The following is a 15,660-nucleotide window of genomic DNA, read 5'->3' as shown; positions in this document are numbered from 1 at the left end:
GTCGTCTCAGTAGGTGTCACTTCACTTTATCAGTGTCCAGGCGTGACAACAAACCCATAAGGTCACCCAACCCCCTGGATCCTTTAAGATGTGGACACCGTCCACACGAGGTGTAGTAGCTGCTTGGGTCATTTGAGTTCATGCTGTGACTTTTGGTTTGCTGCACACTGGGCTTTCTAGGCTTTTTCTTTTTTGATTAATTGCTCAAGTTTTTATCACGGTATGCAATATATTATCACGATATTGACCTAAGCTGAAAAAAATTACTATAAAAGGTATAATAACATGTTTTATAACTTACTTTAACTCTCTTAAGGTATTGCCTTCCATTTAATAGATGCACTCTCCTTCCCTTTTTAATTTATTTCGTAGTAATTTAATTTGTTTGTTTTATCTAATGCTATTTTATACTGTTTAATTGTAAATATTTTATTTCAACATTGACAATGTATCTGAACATTTGATTGTGATATTTGGTTTAATTCTCTGTACACTCATTACTCTTGTTTCCATTTTTCTTTTCCTCTTTTATTATTATCATTATTATTATTATTTGTATTAATATTTCTCTTTTTTATTATATATATATATATATATATATATATATATATATATATATATATAGTTATTATTATTATTATTTATTATATATCTCTTTTGTAAAAAAAGAAAAAGATAATGATATGTAACTATCTTGATGTAGTGTTTGTTTATTCATAATAAACAATTTAAACATAAAAGGTATAATAACCAAAAATTACTTTCACACTGGCGATGCACTGTAAAAAATAAACATTATTTTACAGGTAATTTTCTTTGCAGAATTGTCCAGTGTTTTCATTATACAGTAAAATAGCTTTTGTTTTCAACATATGTTCTGTAAAAAAAAGTCTAACATTAAATTCACAGTTATTGCTTGTATTTTGGCATTACGGTTTTGTACTTTTTTTTTAAAGGAAATTTTTGTATTAAGTAACGCGTAATTTTACATTAATATTCGCAGATTATTCCTGTAAAAATAAGGAAACACCACCTTGATGCGTGCTAACAAAGACAAGTAACTCTAATCTAATGAAGCACCTCACGAGGTGTTGTGAGACCACAACATTAGTGGCTAAGCAGGTGATAACCTGAGCTCTGCTACCAAAGGAGGAGACTAAGATCCATTGTTAAATTAATTTGATAAAAATAGGTAATACTTTACAAAAAGGTTCATTAGTTAATGCATTTACTAACATGAACTAATCATGAACAACACATGTACAGCATTTATTAATCATAACTGAACATTTACTAATGCATTATTAACAACCAAGTCCATGCTTGTTGACATTAGTTAATGCACCATGAGTTAACATGAACTAACAATGAACTACTGTATTTTCATCAACTAACGTTAACTAATATGAACAAATACAGTGGTAAATGCATTGTTCATTGTTTGTTCATGTTAGTAAATGCATTAATTAACATTAACTAATGAACCTTATTGTAAAGTGTGACCAAATTGTGCAACATTTTCACGCTAGAGAGCATGTTTTATGTGTGAATGTAGCTGCTATGATATGCTGCAACGACTCCTTTAAATACAAGATCAATGTAGCAAATTTTGATGCTCTCGCCGCCGGAGCTCAAGGCAGACCACTTTGTTGCCAGGGTTTTGTTGCTTTGTTGCCACTTTTGACGCTCTCAAAATGTTGCGCACTGCCTTCGGTGTAAACGCACAGTAATTTGTTTGTTTAAATTTAGCCTATGTAAATAGTTTGCAACTTGTATCTTAAAAAAGTTGCACTGCACTGCACTGCCAACACTGAAAATGTTGGGTTCCACACAGTTCCTTCATGTCATCCCAACACAAATCGATTAAGTTAATCTAATGTTTTTTTTGTTTTTGTTTTTTGTTTTTTTACAATTTTAAGGTAATTGAACATAAAACAATTAAGTTGTCCCCAAAAATGCAAAAAAAAATGTGTTGTTTCAGGTCATTTTAAATAAGTAGTTTAAACCCCTAGGGCTTGGTGGCCACATACGTGGACAGCACATTTTATCTCTTTAGTGGCTATTAAAAAAAACTTTGAATGTTTTAAATGTTACAGACATGCAGTGTCATCCTGCAACTGTTTTGCAGCACATGAAATGTCCCATACCCAATTTTTAACTGTCCAAAACGGGAAAAGAATGTTGTTTTTACTCTCTGATAGTCAAAACATGTTTAAAAATAATCTATGTTACATATGCATTAAAAACAGACAGAAAAAAAAGTGTTTTATGTATATTCGCACCACAAGTCCACATATATGGACATCATTTTTCTCTAAAAGTACATCATATCAAAAGAAGATACTTGTGTTTTTTATTTCTCTTTGCTATTTGGGTTTATTGAAACCTAATTAGAATAAAAACCTATGTAAAAAACACATTGGGCCTTAAGAGGTTAACAAGTAACACAAATATACATTTTTGAGTGAATACAACAAACAGAATATTCTTAAATAGCACTCTAAAGTTTCAATAATTAATAATATTCATGTTTTGGTTTTTTTAAATACCCACAATGTTGTCTTGATATCTTGTATTTTGGAATATTGGCATATGTCCGCTGCATGCTGACGCTGCCACACTAAGATGAATTAGTTCCCCACCTGTTGTTGGTTTAAACTGACCGCCTGGATCAGCAGAACTATTCGCATGGTTTGTGCTTGTGTTTCAGATGTGTTTTGTTTAGTAAGTTGCATATAAAAGTTAAGTTTCAAAACCGCCTACATTTTGTCAACCCACCCATGCCCTTTTTACCCACACAATCAAATTCAAAATTGCCAAATCTGGCAACCCTGAAAGTGACCTAAATGCCACATCCGTCCGACATCGGACATTGCCTGGCGTTGAGTTCTGACGTCAACCTGATTTTCTTTCTAAACAAAATGTAATGTCCCACGACGTTGGGGTACAATGTTAATGGGATGTCATGTCGACCTCCTGTGTCTGCTGAGTAGTTAATTTGGATGTTTAGAAATTCCCAAGAATCCCTGACTGTACTTGTGTCCCCCAGAAGCATATTTATTAATGTGATTGTTTTGCGCTTTCCCTACAGCTGATTGGTTCAATAATCGGCAGACAGGGTACAAAAATCAACGAGATCCGCCAAGTTTCCGGGGCTCAGATCAAGATCGGCAGTCAGCTGGACAGCACTAGTGACCGACACGTCACCATCACAGGCTCCCCAATCAGCATCAACTTGGCCCAGTATCTAATCACATCCTGGTAAGCACTGGACGCCATCCCATCATAACAGATTCCGAGCGTTTGCACTTGACCCACTCCATGTGTTTATGTGGCATATTGTACATCACAAATCTGTAGAGGACCTTGAAGTTGACAAAACCTCTGAGAATATTGAGTCAGGGGTCTCTTCAGTCCACAGTTTGCAGACCCAAAAACAAAAAGAGCACTCTTGAGCAAAGGCACAACTACAAAGCAGGAAGATGTGGCGGAAAGAAGCCAGGCTGAGGGATTAATTGGCCAAGTTTCAAGCCAGAAGCTTGTTAGAGCTTAAAGGCAGAGCATTTTTGGCTGCCTCATAGACAGACTGTAATTTTCTCCCGCGAGATCTATGCGGCTGCAATTTGATCAAATGTTGTGTCAGGCAAGAAAGCTTTAAATTCCCGACAGCTCTTCTTAGTCAACACAAAATTTCATTTGCTAATGTAGGAAAATTAATAGTTCTGTTCTTCACGCAGTCTACGGAAAACGATCGCCGCGTACTTGTAAAGTCAGCTCTATTAACTTAATGAACAGTTTGCTAAACACTTGTAATAAATCCAAACCATTCGAAGATTTTATAGTTCTTTTTATGTAACAATACCAAACAATTAAAGTAGGGCTGTGCGATATGGCAAATAGATATACACCATTAAAAAAATCTATTAATTAAGTCTTTTTTATTTATTTATGGTGGTGAATTGCATTATGGGTGACTTTCATTGATATTTTAGTAGTTTGAAGTAATATAATGTATAATAAAAAATATATAGCGAAATAAGTCTGTAAAATAACAGTAAATGTGCTGCAGTTTATAAGGTGTTTGTAGCGTAATGCACAACACCAACACAGACAATACAGCACTGTACACTATTAAAACATTAATGAAAGTCACTTCTTCAAAGTTTTCAAGGTTCAAAAACATAAATAGATAAAAAAATAAAAACCTGAACCACAAAATATGGAAAACTGCTAATTTATGGATGTTTTACACTTACCGGCCACTTTATTAGGTCCACCTCACTAGAACCTTTTGCCTGTAGAACTGCCTTAATCCTTCATGGCAGAGATTCAACAAGCTACTGGAAATATTAACATGATAGCATCATGCTGTTGCTGCAGATTATGCCATCCAATCTCCCGTTCCACCACATCCCAAATGTCCCAAAAGTGCTCTATTGGATTGAGATCTGGTGACTGTGGAGCCCATTTGAGTACAGTGAACTCATTGTCATCAGAGATGCTCCTCTGACTTCTTGTATCCACAAGGCATTTGCGCCCACAGAACTGCCGCTCACTGAATATTTCCTCTTTGTCGGCTTATTCTCTGTAAACCCTAGTGATGGTAGTGCGTGAAAAACCCAGTAGATCGGCAGTTTTCTGAAATAAAGCAGCCCGTCTTGCACCAACAACCATGCCACGTTCAAAGTCACTTAAACCCCCTTTCTTCCTCATTCTGATGCTCGCTTTAAACTGCAGCAGATTGTCTTGACCTTGTCTACATGCCTAAATGCATTGAGTTGCTGCCATGTGATTGGCTGATTAGACATTTGCGTTACCAATGAATTGGACGGGTGTACCTAATACAGTGGCCGTTATATATATCACAGTATATATAATCCTTACTGTAAAAATAAAGTTCATTCAAATGATATTTTATTTCTATTTATTTACTTAACTTCAGAGCAAATGCTTGATTAAAAATGCAGAGATATAAAATAAATATGAATAAAATATAAAACACTATTATTTAATAATTACAGGTTCAGCAAAAAAAAATATTGCTAAATAAAATGCAAAATGTAAACGTTATACTTTCTAGAGTACAACTTTCTCATGATGCTGTTATCCAATAGCATTTCTTTCTGCATCACCATAATGACGTTTAAAATTGTTCTCTTATAAATAATAGAGCATGATATGAAACAATTAGTACTTATACTGTGGACCAACGCATATTCATTAACAAATAATAACGAGAAAACATAATTAGACGCCGCTCCAAATGAGCAGCTTCAGTTGTTTCGTTTTTCCCTGGCTGGCGAAGAAATTAGCATGTCTAACAGATGCAGTGTCATGTTCAAAGTTATATATCAATTCTTCTAGCGTGTTATGAGTCAGCAAGTCTACAAGAGTGCAATAATTGGGTCTTGAATGAAATATTTATGCTCGTCTCAGGTGTGTTCAACAAGCAGACCGGTGCAGAATGTCAAACTCAGAGAAGCCCCTCATTACTTGACTTGATAGAGCTCACTCAGGCTCCCTGCATGGATAACTACTCTGTTGGTTTTTACGATATTTTGGAAACGTTTTTTGTGTTGTTGTTTTTTTTTGCTTCTGCCTTAATATTATTGATTTTTAGTGGTTTCTCATTAGTTGAATTACATATAAGTTTGGTTTTTTGCCAAGACATGGCAACAAAATGCAAAAAGCAATCCCAGAGCAACCCAAGGCACTCCAGCATCAGATTATTTCCTTAACCCTTTCACACGTATAATCACACCAGTGTGATAAGAAAGTTCAAAGCGCATGTCATCAACTGCTAAATTTAAACAAATTCATTTCCCTGGGCGACCATCTTTGACTCGGGCATTCTGTCTAAATGGGGAAACATCAAATTCTCCAAAACTGTTTACGAAGCTTACAATTACATTACATATTTAGAATCATTAAAAAAATTAAACAACAACTGTCGAATCAAACAAAATCTGTGTATTTTCAGGTTGCCCGAGCTAATGCGCACTCGAAAAGAACAACATCACGACACCAACCTCATTTATGGCCGTTCTAATGCTTCGTCTGATCACGATGTTCTTCTGAAGTAATTCACAACCTGGTCTTGATGGCGAATCTCCTCCATAAATGACATCTACTTTTTGATTACAAATTTTTTAGAGTAGTTTCTGTCATGTGATGTGCGTTTGACAGGACGGACTGTACCTCACGTTCGTTTCGTACGATTACAAATCCAGAGAACTTTTGTTTTCAAGTGTAATTGGTTATTTAAAAGAAGAGATTTCAAGCTTTATGTGGCTATATTTCGTACAATCACACCGGTGTGATAAGAAAGTTTAAAGCGTATGTCATCAACTAAAGCGCATGTCATCAACTGCTAAGAATAAACAGTCACTTGAAGGCAAGTCATTTCACTCAGCAGCCATCTTTGACATGCCTCTCGGGCAGTATGCTCGAGCATTATGTCTGAATGGGGAAACATCAAATTCTACAAAACTGTTTACGAAGCTTACAATTACATTGCATATTTGGAATCACCAATAAAATTAAACAACAACTGTCTCATAAGATTCATTTCTAAACGTTCAAATCAAACAAAATCTGTGTATTTTCAGGTTGCCCGAGCTAATGCACACTCGAAAAGAACAAGATCACGACACAAACCTCATTTATGGCCGTTCTAATGCTTCGTCTGATCACGCTGTTCTTCTGAAGTAATTCACAACTTGGTCTTGATGGTGATTCTCCTCCAGAAATGACAGTGACTCTTTGTTTACAAATTTATGAGCATTCGAGTAGTTTCTGTCATGTGATGTGCGTTTGACAGGACGGACTGTACCTCGCGTTCGTTTTATACAAAAAATATTTCATTACAAAACCAGAGAACTTTTGTTTTTAAGTGTAATTGGTTTATTTAAAAGTAAAGATTTTAAGCTTTATGTGGATATTTTTCGTACAATCACACCGGTGTGATAAGAAAGTTCAAAGCGTATGTCATCAACTGCTAAGAATAAACAAAGTCACTTGAAGGCAAGTCAATTCACTCGGCAGCCATCTTTGACATGCCTTTCGGGCAGTATGCTCGAGCATTATGTCTGAATGGGGAAACATCAAATTCTCCAAACCTGTTTACGAAGGTTACGATTGCATTGGATATTTGGAATCACCAATAAAATTAAACAACAACTATCTCATAGGTTTCATCTCTAAACGTTTGAATCAAATAAAATCTGTGTATTTTCAGGTTGCCTGAGCTAATGCTCACTCGAAAAGGAAAAGATCATGACACCAACCTCATTTATGGCCGTTCTAATGCTTCGTCTGACCACGCTGCTCTTCTAAAGTAATTCACAACTTTGTCTTGATGGCGAATCTCCTCCAGAAATGACAGTGACTCTTTGTTTATAAATTTATGAGCGTTTAAGTAGTTTCTGTCATGTGATGTGCGTTTGACAGGACGGACTGTCGCGTTCGTTTCATAAAGATTACAAAACCAGAGAACTTTTGTTTTCAAGTGTAATTGGTTCATTTAGAATGAAAAATTCCAAGCTTTATGTGGATATATTTTGTACAATCACACCGGTGTTTGAAAGTTCAAAGCGTATCATCGACTACTAAATTTAAACGGGCAGTATGCTCGGGCATTATGTCTGAGTGGGGAAACATCAAATTCTCCAAAAATGTTTATAAAGCTTACGAGTACATTACATATTTGAAATCACTAATAAAATTAAACAACAACCGTCTCATGAGTTTAGTTTCTAAACATTTGAATCAAACAAAAACTACATATTTTCAGGTTGCATGAGCTAATGCGCATACGCACTTGAAAAGATCACGACACCAGTCTCATTCATGGCCATTCTACACATGATCATCCTCTGAATAATAATGGTCAGATTGTGCTGCTCTTCTGAAACAATCCACAACTTGATCTTGATAGTGAATCGTTTTCAAGTTTGTGGGCGTTTGAGTAGTTGCTGTCATGTAATCTGCTTTTGACAGGACGGACTGTACCTCGAGTTAATTTCATACAGATTACAAAATCTAAAATGTTTTTGTTTTCAAGTGTAGTTTGTTCATTTAAAGTAGAGATGTCAAGGTTTATGTGTTTCATGCTTGTGAAGCAAGTATTCGCTGAGATTCTCGTGTGTTTGTTGAACACAAAAATTGTCGTAAAAGCGCACGTTTGGTCTGAGCTTCTCCTCCGGAGACGTGTCAGTCTATAGCGATCAATGATTGGCTCCTGTACTAGTTGGTAGGGCTTCATTCGTCATATTTACCGTTACACTTTTCCCCATTCAAAATAATCAAAACTAAACGAGTGAAATGTCTTGTGTATTCAATAGTGTTGGGTTTAAATCTCGCCTTCGCTTAGGTGTAGAAAGAGTCATGCTGTTATTATCATAAATAAAAAATCATTGTTTTCAAACATTTATTTTAGGGTTCAGACACTGAACCCCAGCAACATCTCGCGACATTTCTTGATTTAGTAGCTAATTCGTATGAATTTCATTCGTACAATTTAGTATGATTTGCTAATTCCATAATGATGGTTGGGGTTACAGATGGGGTTTGATGCCATGCCTACTTTTAAAAATCATATATTTGAATTTGTACAAATAGCCATTAAAACTTTTGACATCCGGCTGCAAATACACACGAGCACTAGCAAAACATGAGCACTGTTTTGGTTACGAGAATAATTACTCTATTCCTCTCCCAGTTAAACCGACCCTTGGTTTCAAGTATTCTGGGAGACGTTGATAAATTATCATGTTGTAAATCCAGCAGCTGTAATCTCTCCACTGCAGACTAAGATAGTGTCTCCCATCATAATGTGTATTATAATATGATCGTTATTAAGCTGTGTAAATGATGTAATCAGTGCTTAATTTGTAAATTGCGAGGTCCCGGAACAGATCAGAGTAACAGATCCGGCATGTTACCAGATCACTATAAAATTTAGAAGACGTGGCACGGATGAAAGTGAAGGGCGGAAGGGGGAGCTATTGGGTATCATGGACGTAAGTAAAGAGGGTTTGGAAGTCACGGAAGAAAGTGAAGAGTGGGTAAAGAGGGTGTACATGTGAGGAGGGGGATCGGTAAAATGAGGTGCCGGATCCGGCTTGTTCCAGCACAATGTTCTTATATATATTTGAGATTCGGAATATCCAATATTTACAACATAATCAGGATGTTTGTGGATATGTGCAGACAGAAAAAAAAAAAACACAATAAAAAAGTTAATTATAGGAGCTGGATTGGATCATGTGGAATCTTTAAAGTGATTTAAAAAAAACCAAATGCAGATGAAATATTTTAGGCTGACATGTGAAAGGGTTAATGAGTCAAGCCACTGAAAATCAAACATGATTATTTATGTCCTGGATGATTCTAGAGACGTCACCTCCCGATCATTGTCACCCCTGAACAATACTTCCTGCTAGACAGACGTCTCATTTCAATGCATTGCATCAGAACGTTCTGCATATTGAACACACCCCCTTGTTTACATGAAAATCAATCGTACGCCCTCAAAAACACATCAATAGCACATGTCATTACATGCATTTGCAATGAGTACCATTCTGACAAATGCGACTTGATAACAACAACAAAAACGCTAAAGGAAATGCTGCTGAAATTGAAATCATTGTGTCTCTTTTCCCCAAAGCCCCTACCCAAGCCATCACCCTGAATTAAACAGCTCCTTTCCCATGAGTGCCAAGGTCCCCCCTCAAATAATCTGTTGCAACCACCAGCAAAACACACCTCTCTTATGATTTTTTGGTTTCTTCTTTTTCTTTTGACTCTTTTGTTTTTGTTTCTCTCGATTTTTTGGTTTAACATGTCTTTTATTTAACCTTCTAACCCTTCTCCATCCGGCTCCTCCCTTGTCCCTCCACCCTCCTCTCCTCCACCTCCTTCCCTCCCCCGTACAGTTTAGAGACCGCCAAATCCACTGCCCAGTCCTCCTCCATGTCGACCCCTGTAGACCTCAACATGAGCTTCACCCAGACTGCTCCCCCTGCATCGTCCTCTGCCGCAGCCCTGGCAGCGATGGGCGGCCTGCCCCACGCTCCAATCTTGGGCGCCCCCTATACCCTCCCCCTCTCCAGCCTCCTGGGAATCAAATCCGTCCCCTTCCTGGCGCTGTCGGCCCCCGCTGCCACTGCCGCCGCTGCTGCTGCCGCCGCCGCCGCTGCCCCAGCTCACGGCTCCCTGGCCTCCTACACCGCCAAGATCTCCTCGGCCAACGGCATCAAAAAACCGGAGCGGCAGAAGTTTGCGCCCTACTGAGAGGAACCACCCAACACCTCCTTTGAGACAAAATGCCGGAGAGGAATACTTTTGAGGGTTCTTCTTCTCTTCTAGCCTCATGTAGCTGTGTAGAAGCAGACAGAACCAATTTGTTTTCTTTATTCGGTTTCGTAGCTTGTTCTGGAAAACGGCATCAAATTTAACCTTTTGTGTTTTGGCTGAGGTAGCCGCTAAAGCCATAGACTATATTCCTAATCTTTCCCCAAATCTTCTTTACACACACACACACACACACGCACACACACACACACACGTTTATTGTTCTGCTCTTATTTATTGATATTAACGAATTATTCCCGCAAAGAGTTTATATAACGTAGAACACTGTTGACTGATGCTAATCTCTTACGTATCAGCTTTTATACAACGATGTCTGTGAATGCTTCTGTATACGACGACTTCCTTGATTTTTTTAGAAATCTTTAAACGATGTATTAAAACTAAACAAACAAAAAAAAAAGATGATGATGTTTTTCAACATGACAGATCTAAACCTTTTGTTTGTGTTACATTTCTACGTTTGGTTCACATTGGTTATGAAATGTTATTTATTTTATTTATTGTGCAGAGTGTTTCTTTTAAAGTCAATGTTTTCAGTAACAGCTGCAGGTATATATATATATGACTACAAAAAAAATAATTTCTTCCATTCAATCATGGGTTACGTGAAAAAGACGATAGTTACGTAGCCAAGTTTCTGTACTTGCGTGCCATGATGAATTCTGGGATGAATATCTAAACATAGCCTGGCTATCAACAGCCGAGTACGGACGAATGCTGTTTCAGGGGGGTTTCTTTCACCATTTCTAATGGCATAAAATGACTACTATGCATGGTGACTGCCCATGTTGGAGACTAATGCTGCATGTTGACTTGGCCCCTCACACTAGCAAAGACACATACAACATAGACTCATTCTAAAAGCGTAGTCCTATATACATTTCCGGAGACCGCAAATTATGTAGCCAGAAGTATTTCATTTTTTAAATGAACGCTATGAGGCGGCATGACGGCATTTGGTTTTGCGCTTACCATCTGATTGCTTACCTCCGTATGGACGGCTTTCCCACTGTAACCAGTTTGTCCCAGTAGCTCGTCATGTGGGTCGGCGGACTTGAGATGTAGGGAGGAGTTGACCACGACGACAGGGTTCGAGTCTGGTGAAGAGCAGTTCCAGTAAGCAGGTAAAACAAAAACAGAAGCCAAAAAATAAATTAAACAAGTAAATAACAGGGTGAGAATAACAGGGTGAGAACTCTGCGCTGGTTGGGGAAATTTCATATTCAACCAAAACAATACATTGCAATTGGCTTAAGATAGGCAAGCAAAATTTGCAACCTGCAGAACCTGGGAATTTAAAAAATAAATAAATCAGACGAGGGCTTTTCTTTTTCTGCTTTCGAAAATTGTTGGTTGGAGGGTGGGTCAGTCGATTGGTCGGTCATTCAGTCAGTCAGTGGAACAGTTGGTCAACAGCGGCCTCTGGTGGACTAATGTGAGAACAGCAGGCGTGAATGGCACTCGCAAAAGAAATTTGAGATGTCAAAAAAACATACACAGCGGCCTCTGGTGGATTGATGAAAACAAAAACTGCAAAAAAAAGGTCGCTCCTGGGACGTTTTTCGCAGCCTCCGGAAATTCAGAGGTACGTTTTCAGAATGAGTCTGGGTTGGACACGTAGGTCTCAGAGGTGTTGCAGAAGAGCAATATGGATTGAAAGTACTAAAATACACACACACACACATATATATATATATAAGACCTACATGTAAACATGCTTCAAGTGTAGCTACGTTAATCATTATGCTCGATCACAGAGTATACTTCGTGGACTGATTATAGTTTCTCTTTTCATTTTTCTAAATATAGAAATAATCTCACTTATTTTTCTAAACCTAGAAAGCTAAAAACTGAATGTGACCACTCACATGATTCATCCACGTGGTAGATTTAGCGTAACCTTGACTCGTGGTTTTTCTTTTGTTGTTGTTGTTCTTTTTGATTCGTTTAGATCTCTTCAAACGTCTGTCCCATAATCATTTGCATGAATTTAACTCGGCGTCTATGCAAAACATCTCGGGGCGGTTCAGCGAGGTATCCTATGTCATGCTTCATAGATGGCCCTAAATAAACCACCATTGAGAAAGGGCTATCGCAAAAAAAGACAAAAGAGAAAGCGGGAACCCAAGGACAACGATGCTCTCGAATTTATGAACCATGCTGTGTGTAATATATATACATAAATATACGTTCTATTGTATCCATATTTCCCATTCCAAAATCTAACCACACATAACCACCCTTTCACACGCTCTGCGAAACGGCTCGGTGCGGCTGTGAGATTTCCACTGTAGGGTTTCCAGAAAACTGTTCAGATGCTTGAATTATCCCAGGTCTGGGTTTTGGATTCACTCGAGGTTTCGTTTGTCAGCCTTGGCATAAATGCAACTCTTGTTTTTAGTTATATTCATCAACGCCATACAAATGAATAAAAACAATACTGTATTAACGTAATCCGCTGTCTTTTGTCCTTTTCTAAGGGTGTGAAATTAATTGTCGCGTGTGTGTGTGTGTGTGTATGTGTGTGACTAACAATTCGCTGTTTAAAATGTTGAACTTTAAGAGTTTAAAGTTGAAACCTCAAATAAACAGGCAATTAAAACTAAGCCCGAAGGTACAGTGTGTGTTTTATTAAAGCAATAATCCACTCAAGGTGATTGCAGTGATTTTTTAACATGGACACAGGGTGTTGTTAGGCTTGTAGCCCCTTTACGGTGTACTGTAAGACAGCAGTATTCATTTTCCTTAAAGCATAATAATAATAATAATAATAAAGAGGTAGTACCAAAGTAAGAAGTACTGAATCTTTACAAAGTGAAGAAGACAACAAACACCTGTAAATGACATTATTAAATCAGAAACTATGGTGCAAATCAAAAATTCACACACATGTAACTACTATATATATATATATATATATATATATATATATATATATATATATATATATATATATATATATATATATATATATATATACACTACCTGACAAAAGTCTTGTGGCTTATCCAAGTGTTAGGAGCAATAATTAATAAGTTGAATTCTAGTTGATGATTTGGTATCAGAAGTGTCATGTGAAAGGCAAAGGCCTCTAGATGACGCTTATTTGAGCACAATAAAATATGATCATGCCTTGATTTTGAATGATTTCATCAGGACAGTAAGGTCTGACTTTGCTTAGGCAAAAATCTCATCCCTGAACAGAAATAATGCCCAGTATAGAAGATAAAGTCATGCTGCAGTGGAGAAAGAATGAATATTGTGTCTGACTCCATCATGAGCTTAGAGGACTGCATCCATACATCTGCAATGACTCAAATCACTTATTAATAAAGTCATCTGGAATGGCAAAGAAAGCGTTCCTGCAGGACTCTCAGAGTTCATCAAGAGTCTTTGTGTTCATCTTCAATGCCTCCTCCTTCATCTTAGCTCAATAATGTTCATCTCTGGTGACTGGGCTGGCCAATCCTGGAGCAGCTTGTCCTTCTTTGCTTTCAGGAACTTTGATGTGGAGGCTGAAGTATGAGAAGGAGTGCTATCCTGCTGAAGAATTTGCCCTCTCCTGTGGTTTGTAATGTAATGGGCAGCACAAATGTCTTGATAGCTCAGGCTGTTGATGTTGCCATCCACTCTGCAGATCTCTCGCATGCTCCCATACTGAATGTAACCCCAAACCATGATTTCTCCTTCACCAAACTTGACTGATTTCTCTGAGAATCTTGGCTCCATGCTGGTTCCAGTAGGTCTTCTGCAGTATTTGTGATGATTGGGATGCAGTTTAAAAGATGATTCATCTGAAAAATCCACCTTTTGACACTTTAGGATCAACTAGAAGTCAAGTTATTATTTGCTGCTCTTACAACTGGGATCCACAACACAACTTTTGCCAGGTAGTCAGTGTATATGTATGCGCGTATATATAAGCTACAAAATTTGCTAGAAAATAAATATTTTGCAATTAATTTAAGCATCTGTTTGTCTACATATTTATACCCTGCAGTGTTTATTAAGTGTAAATGTGTCCAGCAGCAGCGTCTTGTCTAATTGTGAATGTTCCTTCACTTAAGAAGCACCTTTACTGTCTTGCTTGATAGAAATGTTAAAGGAACACTCTGCTTTTTTGTAAATAGGCTCATTTAACAAATCCCTAAGAGGTAAACAGTTGAGTTTTACCATTTTTTAAATCTAGTCTGCCAATCTACAGGTCTATTATTGAATCAAACCATTGTCATCTTGCTCAAAAAAAAAAAAAAAAAAAAGTTTTGATCATTTTCTTTAATAAAATTGACTCTTCTGTAGTTATGTCATGCACTAGGAATAACAAAAAAGTTGGTAAAACTCATTGTGAAAATAAGCATTCCTTTATGGTGACAGACTATTTTACGGGACAATCTGTGTGAGCAGCACAAACTTGTTTCTGTGCTGTATCAGTTGTTTAACGACCAATTTAAAACTTTACAATGTTTGATAAAATTCCGACAATCATGCTTGAATGCTTTGTGCAGTGGAAAAAGGTGGCTTATGAGTGTAAGAGAGAGACAGCAGGAGTAAAAGAGCATGATATAACTAGATAAAGCACTAAATAAAACCATTTAGTGGCAAAAAATTTTGTACTATATATATATATATATATATATATATATATATATATATATATATATATATATATATATAAATATATATATATATATATATATATATATATATATATATATATATATATATATATATATAGTTGAAGTATATACAATTGAAGTCAGAATTATTTGCCCCCCCCCATTTGTTTTTCCCTAATTTCTTTTTAACGAAGAGAAGATTTTTTTTTTTCTAATAACTGATTTATTTAATCTTTGCCATGATGACAATAAATAATATTTGACTAAATATTTTTAAGACACTTCTATACAGCTTAAAGTTACATTTAAAGGCTTAATTAGGTTAACTAGGCAGGTTAGGGTAATTAGGCAAGTTATTGTATAATGAGGGTTTGTTCTGTAGACTATCGAAAAAATATATATAGCTTAAAGGGGCTATTAATTTTGTCCTTAAAATGGTTTATTAAAAAAATTAAATCTGCTTTTATTCTAGCCAAAATAAAACAAATAAGACTTTTTCAAGAAGAAAAAAAATATTATCAGACATACTTTGAAAAATTTCCTTGCTCTGTTAAACATCTTTTGGGAAATGTATATATATTTAAAAAAAATTCAATTTAAGAAATAATTCTGAATTCTGACTTTTATTTATATATATATATATATATATATATATATATATATATAT

At 36.5% G+C, this 15,660-nt stretch overlaps 1 protein-coding gene across 8 annotated transcripts in view; it reads left to right on the top strand.

Annotated features, from left to right (window-relative positions):
* The window catches only part of pcbp4 (poly(rC) binding protein 4), a 206,485-nt gene extending 193,654 nt beyond the window's left edge, over positions 1-12,831 (top strand). For 4 of the 8 annotated variants that reach the window (XM_087302553.1, XM_087302552.1, XM_087302551.1 and 1 more), the window contains 2 exons: positions 3,092-3,261; positions 9,939-12,831. In XM_087302553.1, coding sequence (XP_087158679.1) covers positions 3,092-3,261; positions 9,939-10,296 — 528 coding nt within the window. In that variant the 3' untranslated portion in view covers positions 10,297-12,831. Of the gene's footprint in view, positions 1-3,091; positions 3,262-9,670 lie in introns of all 8 variants that reach the window. The other 4 variants (XM_087302558.1, XM_087302557.1, XM_087302555.1 and 1 more) reach the window with 1 other exon arrangement.
* The last annotated feature ends 2,829 nt before the right edge of the window (positions 12,832-15,660 follow it).

The sequence above is a fragment of the Danio rerio genome, chromosome 22, assembly GCF_052040795.2.
Source record: "Danio rerio strain M-AB ecotype USA chromosome 22, GRCz13ab, whole genome shotgun sequence".
NCBI lineage: Eukaryota > Metazoa > Chordata > Actinopteri > Cypriniformes > Danionidae > Danio > Danio rerio.
Note: the sequence above shows the minus strand (reverse complement) of the source record. Positions and strands in the feature narration are given on the sequence as shown.